This window comes from Apteryx rowi, unplaced genomic scaffold (assembly GCF_003343035.1).
Source record: "Apteryx rowi isolate R43461 unplaced genomic scaffold, aptRow1 scaffold_254, whole genome shotgun sequence".
Taxonomy (NCBI): domain Eukaryota; kingdom Metazoa; phylum Chordata; class Aves; order Apterygiformes; family Apterygidae; genus Apteryx; species Apteryx rowi.
In genome coordinates, this window is record NW_020448908.1 from 611,597 (window position 1) to 635,491 (window position 23,895).

The 23,895-nt window shown below is 42.3% G+C and overlaps 2 protein-coding genes across 9 annotated transcripts; both read left to right on the forward strand.

The window, feature by feature from the left end:
* The first annotated feature begins 1,795 nt into the window (after window positions 1–1,795).
* TPM4 (tropomyosin 4) lies at window positions 1,796–13,255 on the forward strand. Of its 8 annotated transcripts, XM_026067098.1 has the most exons (10): window positions 1,796–2,031; window positions 2,795–3,197; window positions 5,754–5,879; window positions 8,776–8,909; window positions 9,222–9,339; window positions 9,698–9,768; window positions 10,448–10,523; window positions 11,162–11,224; window positions 11,309–11,378; window positions 11,943–12,766. In XM_026067098.1, exons 2-10 carry the CDS (start codon window positions 3,084–3,086, stop codon window positions 12,023–12,025), a joined length of 855 nt encoding a protein of 284 aa, XP_025922883.1. In that variant the 5' UTR covers window positions 1,796–2,031; window positions 2,795–3,083; the 3' UTR covers window positions 12,026–12,766. The 8 variants fall into 8 exon arrangements, with proteins under 8 accessions (XP_025922883.1, XP_025922876.1, XP_025922879.1 ...); XM_026067091.1 differs by lacking the exons at window positions 1,796–2,031; window positions 2,795–3,197; window positions 11,943–12,766 and adding exons at window positions 6,501–6,720; window positions 12,773–13,255 and having other exon boundaries at window positions 5,756–5,879; XM_026067094.1 differs by lacking the exons at window positions 1,796–2,031; window positions 2,795–3,197; window positions 5,754–5,879; window positions 11,943–12,766 and adding exons at window positions 6,631–6,720; window positions 7,205–7,694; window positions 12,773–13,255.
* A 337-nt stretch (window positions 13,256–13,592) lies between these two features.
* Window positions 13,593–22,584, forward strand: RAB8A (RAB8A, member RAS oncogene family). The gene is made up of 8 exons (XM_026067099.1): window positions 13,593–13,754; window positions 14,369–14,429; window positions 14,695–14,755; window positions 15,169–15,246; window positions 15,696–15,785; window positions 17,224–17,289; window positions 17,867–17,917; window positions 18,858–22,584. Exons 1-8 carry the CDS (start codon window positions 13,631–13,633, stop codon window positions 18,948–18,950), a joined length of 624 nt encoding a protein of 207 aa, XP_025922884.1. The 5' UTR covers window positions 13,593–13,630; the 3' UTR covers window positions 18,951–22,584.
* The last annotated feature ends 1,311 nt before the right edge of the window (window positions 22,585–23,895 follow it).

Genomic DNA, 23,895 nt, shown 5'->3' on the forward strand with positions numbered 1-23,895 from the left:
TCCCAAGCTAATGAAAGCCAGCGGCTATGGGGGTGACAGGATTATTGTTACCGAGGGGCCAGAGTGAATCTTTGGGGCATTTCTCTTTCTTTCGTGAAGCAGGGAGGGGAGGAAGGGAATGTACCTGGTTTAAGGGCTACACGGGATGACATGTTCCTTGATGTTCCTTTCTAAAAGCGGCTCTGAGTCATGCTACCGAGTTGATTAGAAAATGATCTTCTTGCTGTAGAAGTACAAARGAAAAAGAGTCTCATTCAGCATTCAGCGCTCCAGCGCCGATTCTGAGCCTGCCCAAGCCTGAGGCAGAGAGGGGCTGGTTCGCTGGCTGCAAAGCCACCTCTGCTCCTCTCAGGAATGAGAAATTATGAAGAGGCTGCAAGAGCAGCCTCAGAAGCAGCTTGAAACCCGCGCCCAAGGCTACGTGCAGCTGCAGTCTCGGGGAGAGGCTTGCAGAGTCTTGCGGCTGCCTCCATCRCACGAGTTCTCGCCCGTGCCGTGTCAGACAGGGCCAACGCACGGCTCCACTCCTTCCCCCCTCCACTGCTAGCCCCACTCAGCGTGGCTCAAAAGCTGCRCACCCGAAACCTGCTGCTCCGGAAGACCTTGGGCAGTTCGTGGTCCCTGCTGTGAAAGCAGAAGGAACGAAACAGCAGCACCGGCACAAAACCCAAGGCCAATCGTGAAGAAAGGAAAGCAGGTGACCGCAGCCAACTGCAACACCAAGGCCTTTAATTATGAAACTGAAGACCTGCGAACTCGTTAGGAGCATGAGTTGACCTAGGGGACACCATGCAGCAATAAAGCAGGGAGCTGACTGTCAGATTCCTTCAGCAAGTAGGTCCCTGYTGTTTATTACTTGTACGGCTATGGAGAAGGGGGGTTATATGAAGCATGTACTGCCGAGAGAGGATGGCCCTTGCTCCAAAAAGTAAAGCTGAAGGGTGTGACTTGTGCTTGGCAGTGGTTAGCAGGACACGCCAAGGTGGTTGCCTCAGCTCATTTTGACCCCTAAGCTGTGAGGACCAGTGTGGGCCCAGAAGGGCCTGCCCCAGGGAAGGAAGCCCCAAAGGAGCCACAAAACACAGCTGAGCTGGAATAGCAGATCGGAGCCACCAGGAGAAAGTTATTGAAGATCTCCCTCGCCCCAAAGAAAGATGGTGAAGATCTCCATCACCGTGCCGCACCGGCTACAAGAGGCAGCTGCAGTGCGGTGGCAGCTACCAGGGCRCCACGTGTCTCCTCAGACGCTTCAGCGCAAGTCTGTGGTTATCGGCGCTGACCCCAAACAGACACCTGGAGTTTCCCCGGCGGCCAAAGCTCCCCCCGGCACTCGTGCGACCCGCCGCCCTCACGGGCAGGGCTGAGCCACACACGGGGCCCCCGAACGCTCACGGGAGCAGGGGGCCAGGGGAACGTGCGCCGCGGTGGTGATCAATATGGTTTATTAGTTCTTAACACCATTTCTGCAGGCTCAGCCGCACTCTTAATTTAGTGCCTCGTCCGATCTCCTCAGACCGGCTCCAATACAACCTGCAGCTTTTACCGCTGCTGCTTCATCTTGCGCTCTTCAAATCACAGTGCTCGGACAAGAATAATAAATAAATAAATAAATAAATAAATAAATAAGGCGGCTGGACCTGGGGTTATTTAATTGCCGCAGGAGACCCAGGAGCTGCCGGGCCCGGCGGCGGGCGCGCCCCGCCGCCCGCTACCGCCCCCTTCCCGCGCGCTGCCCTCTGGGAGCTGTAGTCCCAGCGCGGGCCGCCATCTTGGCGCTGCAAGAACACCGCCCCCCGGGGCGCTCCCCGGCAGCCATCTTGGGGCGCCGAGGGCCGAAGCGGCCCTTGCGAGGCAGTGGTCGGGGAGGGAGAGAAAAATCACTTCRGAATAGACTCTGAATCCCGTATATKTTTCTGTTTTTCATGTTGTCATCCGTGTGGGTAGATGTCGTGGGTTTTGGCCGGTCTGAGCTGCAGAGCAGGTCTCCCTGGTGCGCTGTGGAGGGACAGCCCTCGCTACAGTCAGGACAAAGTAGGTGACAGGTGCTGTGAAGTTAAGCTAGAGCATATTTCCTATGCAAGTTTCCCATGAAGTGGRATGGGAGAGGGCAGGTGGGGAATGGGGATTGGTTTTGTAGGGTTGGCAGTAGGAGGTCTTCCTGGGGTTGCTGGATGCCCTTCAGGGGGGGCCCTCAGTGGGGCTGCTCCTGCTGCTCTTCCCAGGGCCTCTGCCTTGTCCAGCACGAGAGGAGGAGGCTGCTTCGTGCTGCACAAGTAATGACTTACAGTGCTTGTCAGACCGCGACTTCGGAAGTGTTGCTCAATTCTCTAAGTTTTTAGTGAGTGAATTTTTAAAGACAGGCACTCAAATTCACCAATAAGGCCTTTGAGCTTGCGCTCRGGATCCAAATCTGGCCTCTTTTTTGTATTATGCAGATTATAGTTATTTCTTTAATGAAACACAAGTCTCAAGTGCATATTCTCACRGCAATAATTTTGTTGTCTCATACAATACCCTGGATGTTTTTATAATATAAATTTAGCTACCTCTTGCATGTAGGTTTGCTTTATGTGTGGATTTATTCTGGGATAATCCAAAAGGATCCTTCCCTTTCTTTCATTGCTGTTATGCYGTTTTATAAGAAGCCAGGCCATTCTCCTTAGATCTGTTGGGCTGTTTAATTGCTCTGCAAACACTGAGGGGTGCTAATAAGCTTTCTTTCAAGCATGTGTTCATATGTCAACGCTTTTGCTTCTGTCAGAAGCTTAAAAATGGAAACGGTTTTCTCTTTAAGAAAACAGAACCCAAATAAGGAGATGATGGAGTGGTGAAGATTCCTCTGGTGAGTCTGTTCCAGCTCATTCCTTAGAAAGGCTGTATATGAAAGATCAGAGAGGAGGCCAACAAATCTGGGCTTTRTCCAGGGGTCTCAGTTTAAAGCTCTCTACAAACACTTGAGCTCATTTTCCCTGTGACTTGACTGGGCACAACTCCTTTCTCTGCCCAAGTCTTAAAAAATCTAAAACTTCAGTCTTCAGAATTCTTCCAGTTGTGCGACAGATACAACCTATCCTTGAGCAAAAATGGAAGCAATCAAGAAAAAGATGCAGATGCTTAAGTTAGACAAGGAGAATGCAATTGATAGAGCAGAGCAGGCTGAAGCGGATAAGAAGGCAGCTGAGGACAAATGCAAACAGGCAAGTAGAAAAAAAAATGATTGTATATATGATGTGGAAACAAGTGTAACAAAATGCTATCTTGCAACTTTCTGATTCAGAAAGCAAAATAACTTGAACTCAGGTTTTCTCTTAATCTTCTTTTGAAGTCTTTTGCCTTTTTATGATGTTACACCTGTACAACCAGGACTAAGTATTAACTTATTTTCTCAGCCATCTGAGGCCCTGAAAAATTAGCACTGTCCRCAGATTGTTAAGAATACTTTGTCTAAGTTTTCCTGAATCTTACATAATTGTATTAATTGCCTTGTRCTTGTAATTCCATGGAAAAGACCTTACGGATTCAAAATCAAAGCTGTTACAGCTATAGAATTGTTAATAACTCCTGAAGTCTGAGCTGCATCTAAAAATTTATTGAGCCTCTCCTTGAAGTGAATTAATAAAGTTCACCAGGGCCTAGCGCTGGTATGTGGAGTGCCCATGTTAGAGCTGCCAGCTATGACTTGAGATTAGATATGTTACAATACTTTATGTTTAGAATAATCAAAAATATCTGGATTTGAAAGTTCTTATTTTAACTGAATTATAGTGATAAAATTTACATGTTCTTTTGCTTTTCTGTATTTTTTATTCTGGGTATCTATTTCATATTTGAGCTATAATACTTTGAGAATGATCGTGAAACATATGCTGACTTTTACATTCAAGTTTGTTATAGCACTTCTTACGTAATTCTCGTGTCCTTTTCTTTTATATTCYATACCTTTTTTCTCTAAATGTGGTTGCTTCCATTACATCTTCCAGACTGCTCTAATGCGTTATTAGCGCTCATTCCTCCAAATATTTTTCTGTTCAAGTTCAATTTGAGATCCTTGAGAGGTATAACTAAACTTTAAACTGATCATCCATGTAGCTAAAACAACAGGAAGAAAAGTTTCTAAACAGGTCAGCTGCTGCTGTCTTCCCCTTCTACCCCAAGATAAGAAAAACTGCTTGTCTCTCCTATTTCATTACAGTGGGCTTTTACTGTCTTCACACATCACCATGTATAATACCCATCTCTTATACAGCCTCTGAGGTCTTGATCARATGCTATTCTGTTGGGCCACATTGCTTCCCTAGATAATCTTTCTGCGCTCAGTGGCATAACAGCCACAGCAGATTATTGTCCGGAGTAGTTAATGGTGATTAAATGCTTAACCTTCCCTTGCATTTAGTTATCAAATGTGATTCCCTATGGACTGATAGAGCAAATGACACACTCATGGGAATTTTCAAGACTATTTTTTATTCAAGTATTACCTATATTAGGGTAGTTCACAATAAAAAGCCAAAAAGAGAAAGAAAGTCTTTGGTTTTATACCTCTTTTCTGAATTGTCTCCAGTTTTACAGCTTTTTTTTTTTTTTTATAATGTAGGCACAGTACTCAAGTAGTGATTTTAATGTCATATACAAAGGAAGCATCACCTCCTTCATCCTACTTACTCTCCCCCTATTAATGCATCTAAGTAAGCATATTCAGTTCTGTCACACTATCTGGTTACTCTGAGAAGTATAGCAACACAACAGCATTCAAGAATAGCATGCTACCAAAAATGTTGTTAAACCTATCTTGGCAGCTAGAGTGAAGAAATTAAATGCACTAAAACACAACCTATTTTAAGTGAGCTGTTTTGATAGCCTAAACTTACATAAAGGCAAAGCTAAATGCTTAAATCAGTTTCTGTACAGGCTGAACTGTTTTGTATTGCAAATGAACTGATGGAGCAGATGGGCTCGCAGGCACACCAGTTATCAGCAGTAAGCCTCCTGATAATGCAAATTCTTCAGGGAGCATGAGACAGTTTGTCATTAAACAGTCTCCCACCAGGATATAAATAGTACCATTCTAGCAGACAATATGGATTTATATGGTATGGTGGAGTCTGACCCTCATGGTAGGATGGAGCGTACCTTGTTGGACCACAGTTAGAAACACAGAACAATTCAGGTTGGAGGGGACCTTTGGAGGTCATCTAGTCCGACCTCCTGCTCACAGCAATGTCTGCAGCAGGCYGTCTGCTTTCAGGCTGTTACGTTTGGTTTGAAGTGTCTGGAATGATGTAGAAAAGGTGATTAGGGAATGACTGCTGTTTTTTTCTAACGATACAGGAATTGAATGGTTTCCTAGAAACTTACCAGGCTTAAAATAAGCAAAAGGACATAATTTTAAAACTTTTTCGATTATGTTRTAGAATGAGCTGCTGCAGGATGTTGTGGGGTCCAGAAAGAAATGAGATGAAAAAAGGATTATAACAAGTCATGTATTAAACCAGATACTGTGTGTGCAGTGACAGGGAATATTATTCTAACGATGATATGTTTTTAATGATCTTTGCCTGGCACATGCTACCAGCCATTCTCAGAGTACCTGCCCTATTGGAACTTCARTCTGATCTTTTATCAGACCTTTTATCTGTTTTGTATGTTAAGTTAGATTAAAACTAATAGTAAAGAGAAGTTTTAGCCATGCTAACCTGTAACCAGAGTAACCAATAATATGTCAAAATGCTCATGTTGTCTTTTTCTCTTGAAAGGTAGAGGATGAGCTGGTAGCCCTGCAGAAAAAGTTGAAAGGAACTGAAGATGAACTGGATAAGTACTCAGAGGCTCTCAAAGATGCCCAGGAAAAGCTAGAGCAGGCTGAAAAGAAGGCAACTGATGTACGTACCTACAGTTAATGTTTGTCTGTAACTAGATTTTGTATGTTTTGCAGTATGTATGTAGTACATTGGAGATGTAAATCACCAAGAATTATTATACTGCAGTACTCTCATCAGGAGATAGGAAAAACTGTCTCATGTTTCAGGTACGTAAGTCTCTTCTGCCAAAATGAACTCAGGATCGGTTCTTTTGCAGTAAGCGCATGCCACACAAAGCTGCCCCAGGGATTCAGCTCGGCTGAGGGCTTTATGGCTACGGAGAGATGAACTCGTAGCGCTGCACTGGGGTCTGGAGCAGTACGGGGTGCCTGGAGTGGGGGAGAACTTTGGGSGGGGGGGATTTCCTTAAGAGAAGTCAATGAAACAGTGCTCTTTCTGTGAATCTGGGACAGYAGCACGGAGCTGCTCTGGCATCAGGATGCCGTTTGGCTTCGGGAACACACAAAAAAAAAGAAAAAAAAAAGGAACTGTGCGGGGGAGCGCAGGAGCGGGGGAACATGCCGGCGCCTTCAGGGTGCTGGTGGGGGCCGGGCCGGGGGTGCCGGGGGGTCCGGGGGTGCCGGGCCGCCGGCGCTGCCCCGCGCCGGCTCCTCCGTGCTGACGTCACCACCCCACCTCCAGCCGCGCGACGTCATCGGCCCATTGAAAGCCGCGGGGCCGCGAGCCGCCACGTGCAGCCCCTCCGCGCCCCGCCGCCAGCGCCGCGCCCATGGCCGCGCCGAGCTCCCTGGAAGCCGTGAAGAGGAAGATCCAGTGCCTGCAGCAACAGGCCGATGAGGCGGAGGATCGCGCCCAGGTCCTCCAGCGGGAGCTGGACCTGGAACGGGACCTGCGGGAGAAAGTGAGACCGCCCGGGCTGCCTGCTCGCCTCTCTCTCGGTCTGCCCTGCTCCTTCCTTCCTGTCTCTGGCTCTCTCTCGCTGCGGCGCGCCTGGCTCTCTCCTGCCGCGGGAGGACGGCTCGGCCGCCGGCTGCCTTCGTCCCTGCGCTGTCCCTCTCGCTGCTCCGCTCCACGGCTCCCTGCGGACGGCGCAGCGCCTCGCCCGCGCCTCCCTCCCTCCCGCGGGCCGGGCCGGGCCGGGCGCGGCGCCGCAGCGCTCGCTGCTATCGCGCTGTGCGGCCGTCGCCTTGGAAAGGGCGCTGGGAGCTCTTCTCGGCACCGGGGAGCGGCTACGAGTTTAGTAGGAATTTGCTGTTTAATTAGGAAAAAGCGCTGCACGACAACGAGCGGGGAGTTCCCGCCTCTCGGCGCTGCACCGCTGGCTCCAGCGCAGCTGGGAAATGTCCGAACTGCTGGAAAGTAACTTTTCCTCCCCGTTTTCACAGAGAAATGAGAACTCTCCACTAGTGTGTGGCTCTCCCGGGGCTGGACAGCTGGTTTCACTTAGGTTTGTGTGTGATCAGCCTTCCCGGCATCTTCCTGCTATTTTATCACATGTCAGCGAGTTAGTTTTACCGTATAAGGACTGCGGGCTGCTTCTGGGAGAGGTGGAGCCAGGCTAACTCCAACTTCCCAGTGGCCCCATCTCCGTAGCTTTGGAATCTTGTTTAATTAAAATATGACTTAAAATGTCCCGTCTAGTGGAAGAAGTTGCAGACCGCCATATAACAGATGCCTGTTTTCTACACGGTCGATACCTTGTGTGTAAATGTAGTAAGTTAAATACATAGCCTTCGGATAGAAAGCAAATGAAATGCTGCATGATTTATGACTAGAGGAATCTCGGGCCAGCTTCCATTTGCATCAGTCGCTGAAATCCTTACCAAGATGGTACAGCTATGAATGGAAACCACTTCCTCCAACTTAGGAGGAGCAGTAAGTAACCGAATTTCAGAAGCTGCAGCAAAACATCTGTTTTGCAAAGTGTTTAACACAAAGCATAAAACTGTTGCCCTTTAAGGATCTATAGCCCAAAAGAGTGTATTTTTAAAAAGTGCTAATCTTAAGTACTTACATAGGGCAATCGCGCTCAGATTTGGGTAGACCTACATGCTAGATAGGTGAGCAAACCTGGCAGTTTGAAGTATGCTTTTTTTTTTTTTCCAAATAATGGGCAATTAAAGGAGCCATATCTTAATAAACACTGTATTTATGGAGACTAATTTGTTCATATTGTCTGTATGCAAGTATTGCTCCCAGCAACCCCTCTGTTTTTATCTAGTCTGTTTTAAACAGTAATAGTTTTTCCCACTACTACTCAGTTTATTCAGTAATATGTAAACAGATATGATCATTAAGAAATGTTTTCTGCCTAATTCCCAAAGTACCACAGGAAACAATGAAAAAGGAAAGTAGATTTATTTTAACAACATACCTAGTTTTGCCCTGTTTATGTTACATARGTGACTGACTCTCCCATGCTGAGGCTGACCATACCCTGCCCAGCTGACTGTGTAAAGATTATATAGCATTTACAGGCTAAGGAACCCATAATGGATAATGAAATGGCTTTAATTCCAACAGTGTATTATGATAGCATATTACTGTAAGCTGTGATAGAACCAAGAACATAAAAAGCAATTGTGGAATTTTTTGGAACAAGCCGTTATGGAAACAGTTCAGTTTTTAACTTTTGAATTCTACAGATAGATCCAACCCTGTAAAATGATTTGAAAATACTCCTCCTTTTTGAATCAATATTTAATTTCTTGTTCTATGGCAGGAGTGATAAGAAGTACCATTAAAAAAGAAATGAGAAGYACATACTCTGTACCTTGAAATTCCTGAAATGCCTCAATTTAAACAAATAAAAAGCACAGAGGAAAAGGGTTCCTAGAGGTTTCCCTGCATATAGCAAGGAGATTTGCAATTTTAAGGAAACTAATTAGAAGTGAACTTTTGTCAGCAGGCAACTGTCTTCTATATAAACTCAATTCTGGATGATTATTCCTTACAGGCTGAAGGTGAGGTGGCAGCTCTGAATAGACGTATCCAACTCGTGGAAGAGGAGTTGGATCGTGCCCAGGAACGACTGGCTACAGCCTTGCAGAAACTGGAGGAGGCTGAGAAAGCAGCCGATGAGAGCGAGAGGTATGTTTCCTTTTTTTGGGTGTGGGGATAGGGATGTTAAGAAAAAAAGGTGAATGTAAATTAAATGAATTTTCCTATATAATTCAGTATTTACATGTGCAAATATGTATTGCAGGTCAGTGACTCAGAACTAGAGCTGTCTTTTTTACTAGTTTAAAACGCGTAATTCTGTTAACCTTGCAGAACATGATAGTTTGGATTGGTCATAATGGGGTCACTTTTTAGTTAGAAATACTGAAGTATACTTTAGGACCTTTGAGACAAAGTGATAAAAATCTTCTGCGTTAAACATACTTGCTTTGACTTCTGCAGAGGAATGAAGGTTATTGAGAACAGAGCAATGAAAGATGAAGAAAAAATGGAGATTCAGGAGATGCAACTGAAAGAGGCTAAGCATATTGCTGAAGAAGCTGACCGCAAATATGAAGAGGTAAAAGGGATGCCTCAGTAAGGAAAAGATAAAATACACAAGAGGACTATGAACAACTTTGTTACTGTTCGGTTTAGTTCTTCTTTGTATACTTTCTACTATGTGATGGTTTGACTTTGGAATATTTCCAAAAGGTGTAATTCTAATAGTGACCAATAGCAGCATCTTAGGTGTTTAATGCTAAGACCACTGCAAAGTCTACCTTCTTTAGGGAAAAAGGTCCCTGTCTTGTATGTGCAAGCGCTGTATATTTTCTTCTAGTTTACATCAAGTCAGAAGGAAAGCATAAGCATAGTGCTTTGAGGGAGACAGATAAGAAGTTATCAACTGGCTTGATATAGTTATTTTCTCTTTACAGGTTGCCCGTAAACTGGTTATTTTGGAGGGTGAACTGGAAAGAGCTGAAGAGCGTGCAGAGGTGTCAGAAGTGTGAGTAGTTTCACATACACGGATGTAGTTTAGAGTACAATAAAGATCTTACTATGTGAGATCGCTTTCATAACACAAATACACATGGCATTTTTCAGGGTTTTCCTTTGTTTGTTTTTAACAGTATCAGTACAATGTCCAGCTGTTTAATAGTGTCATTTCAAAGGCTGCCAGCATTATGAAGAACCATAATGGCCCATTTGGTTCTTTTTCATGAAAAATGTTGAAGGTGAAGTTGCTAATACTTCAGCTTCAAGAATAACTTTTGTCACTTGTAGGTTTATTAAACATGCTCTTCTCACATCAGCATCAGGTATCCTACAGTGCTGTACAAAGCAGAACAGCTCTTGTACTGAAGGTCGGTTGCAGTGCAATGCAAGCCTATAAATTTCTTACCATTTTAAGACATTTCTTAACACAGAGAAACGTGCAACACTAAGCTTTGAGAGTGTCATTTATTCTTTTACAATTGCAGGTTAAAGTTGTACTTCATTAGAAAAATCTACTACCAAAAGGCAGGCATGTAGGATACTTGGAAAARCTTTTTGTGTTCCATAAACAAACTCACTGCTTTTAGACTTAATTACTTAATAACCTGTATTTTTAGACCTTTTGAAAATGAAACAAAGTCGTAACAGTGACAGGGACAGTGGTAATTTGTACTTTTTTTTTCTTGTAGTAAATGTAGTGACCTTGAAGAGGAATTAAAGAATGTCACTAACAACCTGAAGTCCCTGGAAGCCCAATCTGAAAAGGTTGGTTCTTTCAGTCAGCTACGGGATGGTGGGGGAAATCAAAACATGTAATCACAATTCACAGAAGTAATTCAGAAGTACAAAAAAATTTAAGAGTTTGACAGCTTGTGTAACGGCGACTATTGATAATGTTGTGTCTGTTCTGCCCAAAACCAAAACAGCCAGTAATGTGGTAATTATCYGCAATACTGCTTCCTGCAAATCTGGATTTGAATCTTTCCCACATTACTAGGCAGTTGACTGTTCTTGATTTTGTTATCTTGTTCTTCTTGTATTGTTGGCTTGACTTCTTAATAAGGCAAATTGTTAAAACTCTTGATTTCATTACACAGTTGTTTCCAGCTAGCCCTAATTTGGTATAGAAGACTTGGTGTTTTATTGCACATTCAGCTATTTTTATGCTGCATAATAAAGTAAGCCTGTTAAGGTCTAAAACGGATACGTAAAGGAACTCTGGACGGCCTTAGTCTTAAAATGATGGTACATGAATCAGAGAAGTCTTGGTGAAGAGGAGAAAAGTATGGGAAGGGTGTTTGCAGCCATCATAAATGGAAAAGTGGTTATTAATAGGTTAGGCTTTTCATAAACATTATTACTGCTACAACTTCCCTTAAAGAGTGTGTTTATTGTTTTCACAGTACTCGGAAAAAGAAGATAAATATGAAGAAGAAATCAAGCTTCTGTCTGACAAGCTTAAAGAAGTAAGATCATCCATCCCCAAACTGTACTTTGGCAGCATTTTTTTAACAGCATCCATTTATTCTATTTATTTTTATTTTTTTTAGGCTGAAACACGTGCTGAATTTGCGGAGAGAACAGTTGCAAAACTGGAAAAGTCTATTGATGACCTGGAAGGTAAGAAATTACTCTTGGGGTCCTGATTTTACAGGTCTTCAATTTCAAATCAGAAAGCAACATTCTAGGAGTAGGTATTTTATTGGGAAAGGACAAAAATATTAATCAGGTGTATAGCTAGACCAGTGTGAGACAATTGGTGATCCACTGCACGTATCTGTCCAGCCTGGTACTTCCTGCCCAGAAGGAATTTTCTTGAAAGAGCTTCTCTTGAAAAGTTGCTACCAATGGCTTGTCAACTCACAACTGTATGTACTCAAAGGGGCCTTTCTATTTAAAAAGAATCATGATCTTCTTTAATCTGAATACTGAAAAACAGTTATTGGAGTGGGGGGGAAAGGGGGAAATGGAGATGAAGCTTCTGACCTGGCAGCTGTGTATATTTTTTGCTTTCACACTAATGTTTGACTACATATCTGTTTTCTTCTTTGATTTTTCCCCCCCCGCAATTACTTGGTTTGCTGCATTCTGACTGTCTTCATGTCTTCTGCTATACACCTCTTCCTCTGGACTGTTTTTCTGCATCTCTTGCTGAAACTTGCCTTCCGYCTTCGCGCCTGATAGACGAGCTGTACGCTCAGAAGCTGAAGTACAAAGCTATCAGTGAGGAGCTTGACCATGCTCTCAATGATATGACCTCCTTGTAATTCGCACCTACTGGGGGGCTTGGACCTGCTGCCTTTCTTAAGCTTTTCTTGCCTGTAATACCTGTCGCTTCTGTGCAACTTCTAAAAGCGATCCTTCAACCTCCTCTGTAAGAACCGCTTTCAATAAAAACAAGATACCTCTACCTTTAAGCTTTCTGGGTTTTTTTCCTCATGATTCACATACAATACATCAGTAATGACACTGAAAGTGCATCTAGCTCCTCGTGCCCRGGCCAGGCCCCCGCAGTCAGCACAGGCGCGACAGTGACTGTGGTGCAGGACCAGACACAGGAGCAACAGGCCGCGTGCGCCCCTCGTTAGTGCTGACAAGCTTGGTCAGTCTCAGCACCCCTGACAGCTGGGGCAAAATCTGGTGGCCTGGCAAAGGCCTCAATTTTAGTATTCCCAAAGATGAAAAGCTCTAACTTGGCTCTAACTGTAACTGAGGCAGCTCTAACTGTGTGTAGTGTTTCACCTAGTTTAAAATTCTCAGAATAGCGGAAGCTCGGAAGGACCTGTCCTATAAATCAGATGTTAAAGCAAAATACGTGTCTGTCACATTACATATCGGACACGTCCAGGAAACCCTTAACTGAGAGCAATCACAAAAATAGTTGTCTGGCCCAAATCTCGGATGTAATTATAGTAGTCTCTTAAAAGTAAAGGTAAGTARTCAGGTTTTTTATTTAAAGAGAAAAGGCAGTAAAATGTATATTTTAAGTCTTGCTTTTTCTCTTTTCTCCCTAGAAAAACTTGCTCAGGCAAAAGAAGAGAATTTGGGGTTGCATCAGACACTGGATCAGACGTTAAATGAACTAAACTGTATATGAAATTGAGAAGAACGCTCAGTGGCCAGCAGAAACTTAAACATGTATCTGTATTTACCGTTTCATTCCTCTCTTCTGTATCCTGGAGAAAAAAAAAATTAAGTTATGAACAGTACCCAAATAGTTACGGTTAGCGCTGTGGGCGTGACTCGGCCCGCGGAGCCGCCGCAGCGGGAGACAAGTCCGGTTCCTCAACTCGGTATTTATTAACCGCCGCAAAGCGGGCGCCGCCTGAGGCCAAGCGCAGCCTTTCCGCCCGTCTCCGCCGGTCCAGCGCTAGCCCCGCTGTCTCTTAACGGTTGACCTGGTCTTCTTTTATGTACATCGCTGTAAGCTGTATCCACGGAGTATTACCCGCGAGCGCGACTGTTACCGGTGTTTTCATATTAAACAGCTTCGCCGACCCGCGTCTCCGCTGCTCCCTCACTGCCGCTCTCGCGCGTCACCCTCGCGCACCGCCTGGGCGGGACGTCAGCAGCCGCCTCGCACCGCCGCGTAGCTGCACGCGACTTCCGCCCGTCGCCGGAAGTGGCGTCTCGCCGGGCACGCGCAGCGGGGCGAGCGGCCAATGGCGCGGCCGCTTACACGCGGAACGCCGCGCGTCGGCCAATGGGGCACCGGCCCCGTTCTCTTCCTGCTCGGCGGCCGGGGCGCCGGACCCTGAGGTGACGCGAGGCTGGGCTCAGCCAATGGGCGCGCGGCGGGCGGTGATGGCCGGCGGGCTCGGCCTGTGAGGCGGCGCGGGGGGCGGGCGCTGCCGGGGGGCGGCGCCGGGAACATGGCGAAGACGTACGACTATCTCTTCAAGCTGCTGCTCATCGGCGACTCGGGCGTGGGCAAGACCTGCGCGCTCTTCCGCTTCTCCGAGGATGCCTTCAACGCCACCTTCATCTCCACCATCGGTGCGGGCGGGCGGCCGCCGGCCGGGACGGGAGCGGGGAGGGGGGCCGGGCCCGTTTCGGGGCTGAGGCTGAGGCTGAGGCTGGGGCGGTGGGAGCGGGTCCGGGTCCGGGTCCGGGTCCGGGTCCGGGTCCGGGTCCGGGTCCGGGTCCTGGTTCGGGTCCTGGTTCGGGTCCGGCCCGGCGGCCTCCCCGCTCGGAGGCTGGGCCGGGGCGGCGGAGGGAAGGGCGCTTTCGCTGCCCTCTCGGGTGACTTTAGTGGCTCAGTGCTGAGCGTCCTGCCCGGTGGTTAATATAAAGCTCGGTTCTGCCGGCCTTATCTTAGCTGTGGTTATGATTGTTCCTAATTGCTTGTTTACTCGCTCTGTCCTTGCGGAGACRTGGGCAGAGACTTTCCTTATGCTTGCTGGGGTTCAATCACTATTCTTTGCTTTGCAGATGCCGTTGTTTAGCGTGAGCTACTTTAAAAACTCGCTTTCTGCTCCGTTAGCTGCGTGGAAGGGCCCTGCTAGGGCTCCCGCGTGAGAAACGCGCAGACCTCACCAGGGGAATCGGAGGGGAAAGTTAGCTTGGTCTCCAGCAGAAACTAAGAGTAACTCAGTTATTTCTCTTTTCAGGTATTGACTTTAAAATTAGAACTATAGAGCTCGATGGCAAGAGAATTAAACTGCAGATATGGTAAGACTTTTCTTCTAAAGTTACATGAATTAATTTCTGACAGCCTGGGTACAGTATGGTGTGGAGTAGTGATGTTGTCATTAATTTTTTATTCTAGTTGTGCTCTTCAATAGTTTACAGTATCGTAGAAACCACAATTGTAGTTTTAGTGCTTCTAAAGACTGATTAAAAATATTAAATTAAAATTCCTGCTGGCTTTGCCAATTTAATTAAGCGCGATAGCGTAGACGGGTTGCATGAGCCTCTGTGTTCTGCTCCGTTTCAGGGATACGGCTGGGCAGGAGCGATTCCGAACCATCACGACGGCGTACTACCGGGGAGCAATGGTAGGAGCGGTGCAGCTTATACTGAGCATTAAACAAAGACGAGTTTTCAAAACAAAACCAGCTGCGCTTCAATGGGGAACGTAAATAACTGTCTGTGTCGGAGTGTAAACTCTACGTGGCTAAACACTTACAGCTCGCGCTCCTGCTCCGAAGCGCTGATGATATTGAAGCTGTACTAAGACAATGTGGGGACCTACAAAGTCAGATTTCTGTTGTGACTCACTGTATAAATATATATCTAATAARCCTTATCTAATAAGACACAAGTTGTGATTAAATGTTATGTGTAAGTTGGAACTAATTTTTTTTTTAAATAGTCTTTATTAAGTTTCTCTGTCATGGAAAAGTCTTTAACTTTTGCTTAAACCGATGCTGGCTGAGATAAGATATCTATTTCTTTTTTTAATCTTTAGGGCATTATGCTAGTCTATGACATCACCAACGAAAAATCTTTTGAAAATATTCGGAACTGGGTCAGGAATATTGAAGAGGTAATTTCTGTTTACTTACTGAATATTAAAAATGCTATCCCCATTCCAGAAGCAGTTAAAAGTTAAATGCTTCAGCACTGTTATGCTTCTTTCTAATTCATGTACTGTATGGTAAATTGTGGGAAATATATTGGAAGAAAATTGGTAATAGTAATTCATTGTGCTCACACATGAGAGCAAGTTGTATGGACTGTAGCCTTGCTAGTGATCGGGAGAACTAAGATGTTTTCCTGCTGCCGCAAGCAACCTAAAGAGTTGTCTTTATGCAAGACATACTTCCGACACTCACAGCTCAGGGTAAGCTGCTGGGATGGGGTGTTTGGGGGAAAACTCATGAATCTATGGAAAATGTTTCACATCGGTATCGTTTTCAATACTTCATCTTTCTGATAGTATTTGTCTACAAGAAAGCAAGTTGAAGTACTTTCTTCTGTCTGTTTCTGTGTCAGCATGCCTCTCCAGATGTTGAAAAAATGATTCTCGGAAATAAATGTGATGCAAATGACAAAAGACAAGTCTCGAGAGAGCAAGGGGAGAAGGTAAGTGCAGGTGGCTCGTGTGTCTGACTTGCTGCTTTAGCGGCAGGAGTCTACGTTATGGCTGCCTTAGGAGGACTAAAGCACTCGTCTTGAAGTCCCAGCCAACGAGATTGATCCGCTGCTTCTGAAAGCTCGCTGAAGTACCGTGGATTTAATCTTTATCTCTATTATCTTGGTCCAAGCAGTGAAATCTTCTGCATGAATGTTAAAATAGTTTTTATTCATTTTGATGTATGTATGCCCCAGCTGGAAAAAACTGTAGGCTCAAAGTCTGTTGTTCTGCTGGTAGAAAACCCATTCTTCTGGTGGGGAAAATGGTTCAGGGTTAGTGGTTATTGATTTCTATGCCTAAGAAAATGATGTGCACTGCCTGTGAAGTGTTACTGGGCTCTGTGATCTGTTATGAATGCCACAGTCATAACTGAAGCTTACAGAAAAAGTAGAGGTCATAAATTGACAAGCATGTTGCTCTAACCATAAGCATTCAGTGTTGCGCTCTTTATCTTTAAAAAAAATCTTCATTTCGAAAGTTGGAAATCTAAAAACCTCTGGAGTGTTCTATAAAACTGCCATTTGCTGATGTTTGGGACCATTTAGAGATGGTTAACTTGGGTATAGAATAATATACTCTTAACATTATAAACAGCTGTATTACATTGTTTAGTAAAAGAGGCTAAAGTCAGACTTTAACTTCCAAAGCAGTAATCATCATTTTCTATAACGCGCTTGAGAACTGATACATTGAATCTGCTACCACCACTCCCAAAAACCACACTGCTTTAATTTATTTCAACTTAGACTTTTCAAAATACAAACACTGTATTCATTATTGTCTATATATTGCCCCCTTACTTCAAGGCATTTCTAAGCGGAGCTATTTAACACTTCCCAAGCTGTAGTTGCAATATGTTTCCCCACACTGATGAAAAGACAAGTCTGTGTTAAGAATTCTAGTTTGTTGACTGTCTGGCCAGGATTTGTTAGATGCAAAGCAACAAACTGAATTTATTCTTAACAAAAGGAAGAAAAAGTGTGCAAAAGGTTAGCATTTGGGAATGTCCCTTTTTGGTGAAAGCCAGTGAGGCAAAGTAGATAGGATTGTCTTTTCTGGCTTCAATTGTTAATTAGTCAAGGTAAAGAAGGTACTTCTGTGCACTGCAGATATTACAAGTCTCACAAGATACCTATGCAAAAAAGTAAAATTTAAGGAACAAAGGAGCAGATTAAAATGGATGCAGAATGTAAAACAGAAGAACAAAAATCAGTGAGAATAGATGCTGAGAGGAATGAGATTCAGTTCCTGATTTTGCAAATTGTTCTGCTTGAGTAAATCCTGAATTCCTGTGAATCACTCTAGGAGGGGTAGATCCTGCACAATTGGTTATATTTATAGCTGTTCCTGCAATTATGCAACTAACATGAACCTGCTTTTGTTCAGCTTGCTGCAAGTTTTGGAATTAAATTTATGGAGACGAGCGCAAAAGCAAATATAAACATAGAGAATGTAAGTATGCGACCTTTCCCTTCTATTTCTTGTCATAGTACATTTGTGCAAAGAAGCACTAAGAACACTCACCCAGGCTGACTGGATCCAAAAGTCAATTGTTAGATATTTCAGATCGGTTATTAAATATGTATCTTTGCACCCTGTGAATGCATTGTCTAACCAATATTATTCTAAATGATTTAAACTGAGCTTGGCACTTAAAGCGTAATGCAAGGGCATCACAGCAAACTGCATTAGAATAGCCTGCTGAAAAGATTGGTTTATGTCTTTGCATGTATTTGATAATGCCATTTACAGAGGGCATCATTTTGCTGCTATATAAAACTTGGGTGTGTCCACATCATGGTCACTGTGTCCTGTTACAGTTTTCAGTCTCAAAAAGACGGTAATGGATTTAGAAAAGATGCAGAGAAAGACAGGGGAAGGAGCATTAAAACCTAGGGGGGGAATGAGAATCTGACATTCTTCAGGAGTTTGGTATGGGTAGAAGCACGGGAAGGCAGCTTTTACTAAACAAAAATGTCAGAATACGTTTTCTTAGCCTTGTAACTTTTCACTGTTGTACTTATTATAGGCATTTTTCACTCTTGCAAGAGATATCAAAGCAAAAATGGACAAGAAATTGGTGAGTAACTTTTACTTAGCCCAAGTTGTATTTAAATAGGAAAAAAACCAACAACAACAACAACAACCAGAAGCCCACTACCAAGTACTGTATCATGATGAATCAAAAATATTTTGTGGTCTCTTTCATGGGGGATGTACTGAAGATTATAGAAATTTATTTTTAGTCTTCTCAAACTAGTCTGATCTTGGGATATAACAGTTGTCTCTGCATTCAGAAATCAGCTGCAACAGTTGAGGTTCACTAAATAAAATTATCTTTTATTTGTTTTATTGAAAGCCAAGTGAGTGGTAGAGCAGAGCAGTTTAATGATATTTCTTGCTCTTGCAGTCTGAAAAACTGAATCATTTAAATTAGAAATATGGGAGGCCCACTTCATACTTCACTATAGCCTTCACACTCTTATGTTTAAATCTAGAGAACTAATCAGGTTTTCTGATAATCAGAAAATCATTTCTTGGGATGCGTTCATAAAAGTCATCTTTCGTACAACAAACGAACATATATCAATTTCAGTCTGTGAAATGAAGCTAACAAAAAATTGTTTCTGCTTTTACMAACTATTCTGCCTTAATGTGAGTAGATGTGTGATGATATAGCTGTAATATTTTGGTCTTGTTGATGTTTCTGAAGTATTTCAGTAAAAGCCAAACATGTCTTGTATTTTTTAATTTTGGCTGTCTTTGAGTTTATAGAAGTAAGAAGAATAAGCACAGTCCATGTTAGACTCAAAAGTAGCAGATGCAATTCTTTGACCTCTGGTAGTGGCTGATGTAAGGCTCGCTTAAATGAATGAAGATTCCTGCTTATTTTAGTAATAGTTTTTGTATAATCACAGGCTTGATTGAACAAGATGGATAAAGAATAGATGCTAGATCTTGCAGTGATGCTAAGAGCTGTTAAGTATAAATAAGTAACTTAAAATTCTTTGAATCTTCAGGAAGGCAATAGCCCACAAGGCAGCAACCAGGGAGTCAAAATCACACCAGACCAGCAAAAGAAAAGCAGCTTTTTCCGATGTGTTCTTCTGTGAGGGACACAGCCTTAATCTGAGCATCTGCTCAACTGAGCTGGACTGTGCCTGTTCTGAGTGAGATTTCCTCTGTCTGTGGACTTAACATTTTCAACATACCTTGTCACTCTGTGACCATCTGAATAAGAAATCGTTTATTTTAGTAATTGTCTGACTCTTCAATTTTGGAGATGAAACAAGTTTATTTTTGTCAGATCGCCACTGGGCATATGTATTGTCTAGCAGAGGGAATACAGATCAAGTGTGACCTGTAATAGCGCCTTTGCTGACAGGCTTCAATCTTTTGTTCGTATCTGTAATGTATCCAAATTAGAAAAAAAATAAGTTATGATCAAAATAAGAAACTGAAATGCCAATATTAATAAAGTACTGGTATGTGTACATGATACATGTGCATATCCATGTCTACAGATGCATATAGAACAATCGCATCAAAACATCAAATAAATGCACTTACACAAGCAGTACGGGCCTATACCTTTTCAGAAGGTAGCAGGAAGCTTTCTACATCTCCACCTTTTTGCTATTGCAGAGAGAATCCTTTATCTGCCTGTTACTTATTCAGTTGTATTATTCTAGACAATCCACAGGTACAATTGGAGTTAAAAAAAAAAAAAAAAAAAAAATTCCTCCTCAAAGGAATCTCTATTTTTTTAAAAAACCAAAGTGTGCTGTAAATATAACAGATCCGTATAATCAGGAATTACTTTCTTCATGTTAGAGATGACCATACTTAATTAAATAATCCACGCATTTAGACATGTTTAACAAGAGATATCTACAATCTAGTCCTGTGCAAGTGATCTGTAGTCTGTTTTTAGAAAAACAGACAATGGTTCGGATATGGACATTTCCTCAAAATTCATAACACTAGTGGACAGCTATTCCTTCTCCAGTTGAGAACGACTCCAGATCTGTCATGATGTAGTGGCTAGTTAAAACTTGTGAGAAGAAAATGTATTGCACTGCTTCCAGTTGTGTGTTCTCATGCACACTTGCTCACATATGCAAATAAATGTTGCACATATGAACACTTTCTGAAAACAAACTTTTTTAAACTGAGATTTGCCTTGCTGCCATGCATTGATCATTTCAGATTTAAAGCAGCAACAAACCTCTTAGTGTGCATCACTGCAAATGTTCTTTAGTCCTCAATGAAAATATTCTGTGTATTTATTCTTCTAAACACAGTCTATTACATTCCAATGTTTAAAATGTAACAGCCTAGTAAAGCTCCTAGGTAGCTAGTTGCTCTCAGTTCAGAGGCTGTAAGCCTGACTCTAATTAGATTGATAAAAGGAGCCAGTAAGAGCAATCTACTTAGAAGTCTGCTGTCAAGTAATTGGAATAATGGGAAATATTCAATCCAAATGAACATATCAGCTGTGTCCTGCAACTCACTGGAATTGTTAACATGCTTTGTTTACATTGACAACTGCACTTAAGGGTAAAATTAAAGCTCATTTTAAAGCTAATGAATTTACTCACCAGTTTTGTTTTCTTCAAGTATGTGGTGTTATTTTTGGCCTCAYAGTAGCACTCATAAGTGCTACTGCAGTTAAAGTTCTATCAGATTCATAATTAATCTTTATAAATCCCCAGCATGCAATTGGGCTCAACAGGAATAATGTCTGTTTTTTCTAAAATCAAATACAAAAAGGAAATTTCACCATGTAACTTACTGGTTTATAAAAATGCATTTCATATGCCACCAACGTTTTTTTAATAGCTAGGAGATTACAGTGAGCTCTGTTCATGTTTAAAATCATATATAAAACTTTCCAAAACCTCATGATGGTGGGGTTTTGGTTTTTGTTTTGTTTTTTTTTTCTTGGTGAACATGAACCACAGTGAATTACACATAGATATATTTTTAAGATAAAACAATCATGTTAAGCTACTGAGGAGCCTTCTAGTCAGAATGTGCTTAAAAGTGTAGTTAACAGAGCTATAAATTGGACAAGCAATACTACTTTGAGATAAGGATGCTTTTTGAAGGACTCTGCATATGCTTCAAGCAATTGTTGGGGTAGAATTGGGGAGATAATTAGGGCATGGACTGAATGTAGTTTTCCTACACAAAATGGATATGTTTGATTTGTTTCTGGCTTAGCAGTAAATGTGAATTGACTCACATCCATCTTTCTTTTACCTTAATGTAGCCAGATGTTGCAGTCAGTCTAATTCTTCCAAAGTGACTGGAAAATAAGTGGTTAGTCTTAAGTTGATATCACAGGCTGCCCACCATGATACTGGCTGTTGTTTATTGACAGCATCTAAATCAATAACTTGTCTAGAGAGGAGAGAGAAAGACTATATTAATTCACAAGTGGGAAAAACTTGAAGGATGGAATTATGTTTTTTCACTCCCCATTTTCTAAATTTTAAGTTACTCTTTTGCATTAAAGGTTAACTCTTTGTCTGTGAATACCTTTTGCTTAAAGTTATGCTGGTTGTTGCACATGTTTGTATGCCTAATTTATAGCATGATTTCCTTTTACAAAATGAACTGAATGAACAACTACATTATTGCCCAATCTCAGGAAGTTTCATGCAGTTACTGTGACTTACTGTCATCACTGTACTTCTAGGCTCTACAGATTCTACATAGAAATTAAATCAATGTAAGCAATACGAAAACTAAAATGCAAACATAAGACAGGAATGCTTGGCTTTGTGTCTCTAAATACTGACATCAAATCTTGGATAAGTACAATATGTAGTTGATGTTTCTATCACATAATTAAATTATGCTGGTTTTTCAAGTATGACTGCTATGAAAACAATGACCAAAAGAGGTACTGTGTGACTGAAAAACAGTAATGTATTTACATGTAAGCATTTTTTAACTAAGGAGGGAAACATCTGCAATAGAATACAAAACCTGTAAAACTGAGTAATTTAAATAGATCTGAAAAGTTAGCAGTGTGCTTGCTACGCATTCTCGGTGTCTAAATACCACTAAAATACTAGGTAATCAGTTAACAACTGATGCTTGGTTTGTAGAGGAACAAACCTATTTTTGAGCATGTTCTCAAATTCCCTTATTTGAATTAGCATCACAGAATTCTGTGGTTGACCTTATTTTTGAGGCTGCTTGCAATGTTCCAGATAGTCTTCAAACTTCTTGGAGCAGACCTGTCAGTACCTTACCCGTCAATGAAAGGTGGAACTGCTGTTTTAACACTTTGCCATTTTAACACTTCCGTTGTCTAGTTCCTGTGCTGATAGGCACAYCTAATGTTTCATGACATCAGAGCCTTACGCCAGCATGACTTTCAGCCTCAGATTTATAAATCCTATGGATTGTTTTAAGTCTCCTTACTGCTGCTGAAAATTATTTGATCTCTCCTTTCATGTGGGATGCTAATCATCTTGCTGACAATTGTTAGGGGTTTTATTGTTGTGGTGGTGGTGGTGGCTGTGTTTTTGGCTGATGCTCATGCTCAGAAGCTACCGTGATTTCTTGTCCTCTCGGACGTGAAATGGCTGGGTTGTGTGATAGAGAGGAAATGGACAAATGGCTGCTTAGACAATAGTTTCCATTTCTACTGGAAGTCCATAGGGGACGGAAAAGAATGACGACTAACTTATGTCTTCATTTATATATGTAATAAAAATCTGTTCAATTGAACGTTGATGGTAATGTGCAGTCTGATTGTTTCAGGCTGCCTTGTTCTTTGCCCCCTTTTTTTCACTCATCATTGGAGATTTTGTTCCCATAGTTAATACAGTAGTTTAGCAGGCTAGTCTCTCTAGCCTTTCTGCAGGAGTCGTCCGCTCTAAGTTGAGCGTAAGTTGGGAGTTATCACGATTTTGTTTCGAAGGGAAATTAATGCATCCCAGGATTTTAAAAAGCAACTGTAAACTGTGTTTTTAGAATCATCACTTTTTGGCTGCCACCCTTTCCACATTACAGCTGCTTTCTTAAACACTTCTCATTGGTTTTCATGTTTGTATTAAAAGCAAAACTGTTGTTTATTACAGTATGTATGTTTTTACTCTGTTGTACAGGACCCTGAGCACTGCATAAATAAACTTCTTATGAAAAGAGAATTTTAAAAGAAACTTAGTTTGTCAGTCCTGTTCATCATTCATGCATATAGATTCTTGTGCTGAAAATAAGATATTCCTACAAATAGAAAGAGAGGGACAGGAACCTGGGGTAGCTTCTTCTTTTGTCCTTAAAAGTGTGTTGACTTTTCCAGCTAGCTAGGAAGAAGAAAAATCTTCTGAAGAATAAAGTTTAATTTTCTTTCTGTTATAAGAAAAAAAAATAGCAATTAGGCTAGTTGGCTAGTTTAACTGAATAAATTTCTTGAGTTCTTCCAGTGTTATTAGGTCTTTCTCTGCAAGTACCCACTCTTTTTTTTTTTTTTTTTTGGGGGGGGGAGGAACGGCAAACTCTCTATACAATATTGTTTACTGGATTCTTTTGGGACCATCACCCAATTTATGTATCAGATAGCTGAGATACAGCTGTGAATTTTTTCATGTAAGTGATTTTCCTGTTAACTTATAGCAGCTTTTGTACATGCTTGACATTGAAAAGGGAATCACTTGACTGGCTCAAATAGATACCAGTCTTCCCTACATCCTTCCCAGAACCTGTAATACATTTCTGTGACACACCAGGAGCATACTTCTGCAAATTGATTCACTGGACATTTGTCGAGCCTGTTAAAGCAGATCAGAGGAGCTGGTTACACAATTTCTATTAACTCTAAGAGTTTTAAAGCTATTTTCAAGGTAGGTGGGAGTCTCAGGAATTCAAAACCTGAGCTGAGCATGTTCTCAGTGCACATTTTTTAGGAAAACCAAGTTCTGTAGATAGCAATGTGTTTTTCCTAAACTGCAGCTAGAATCTTCTCTTAGGGAAAAAATAGTAGGACAGTAGGGAATGGTATATGATTCCTGGATGTAGTTTTAGTCTATAGCAAGGGTA

Bases quoted from the DNA above. Each gene is read 5' to 3' on its own strand.
- TPM4 (XM_026067098.1), top strand. From the start codon at position 3,084: ATGGAAGCAATCAAGAAAAAGATGCAGATGCTTAAGTTAGACAAGGAG. The intron at 8,910-9,221 runs GTATGTTTCCTT...TGACTTCTGCAG, and splicing joins GCAGCCGATGAGAGCGAGAG to AGGAATGAAGGTTATTGAGA. The intron at 11,379-11,942 runs GTAAGAAATTAC...CGCGCCTGATAG, and splicing joins GTCTATTGATGACCTGGAAG to ACGAGCTGTACGCTCAGAAG.
- RAB8A (XM_026067099.1), top strand. From the start codon at position 13,631: ATGGCGAAGACGTACGACTATCTCTTCAAGCTGCTGCTCATCGGCGAC. The intron at 13,755-14,368 runs GTGCGGGCGGGC...TTCTCTTTTCAG, and splicing joins CACCTTCATCTCCACCATCG to GTATTGACTTTAAAATTAGA. The intron at 14,430-14,694 runs GTAAGACTTTTC...GCTCCGTTTCAG, and splicing joins AGAATTAAACTGCAGATATG to GGATACGGCTGGGCAGGAGC.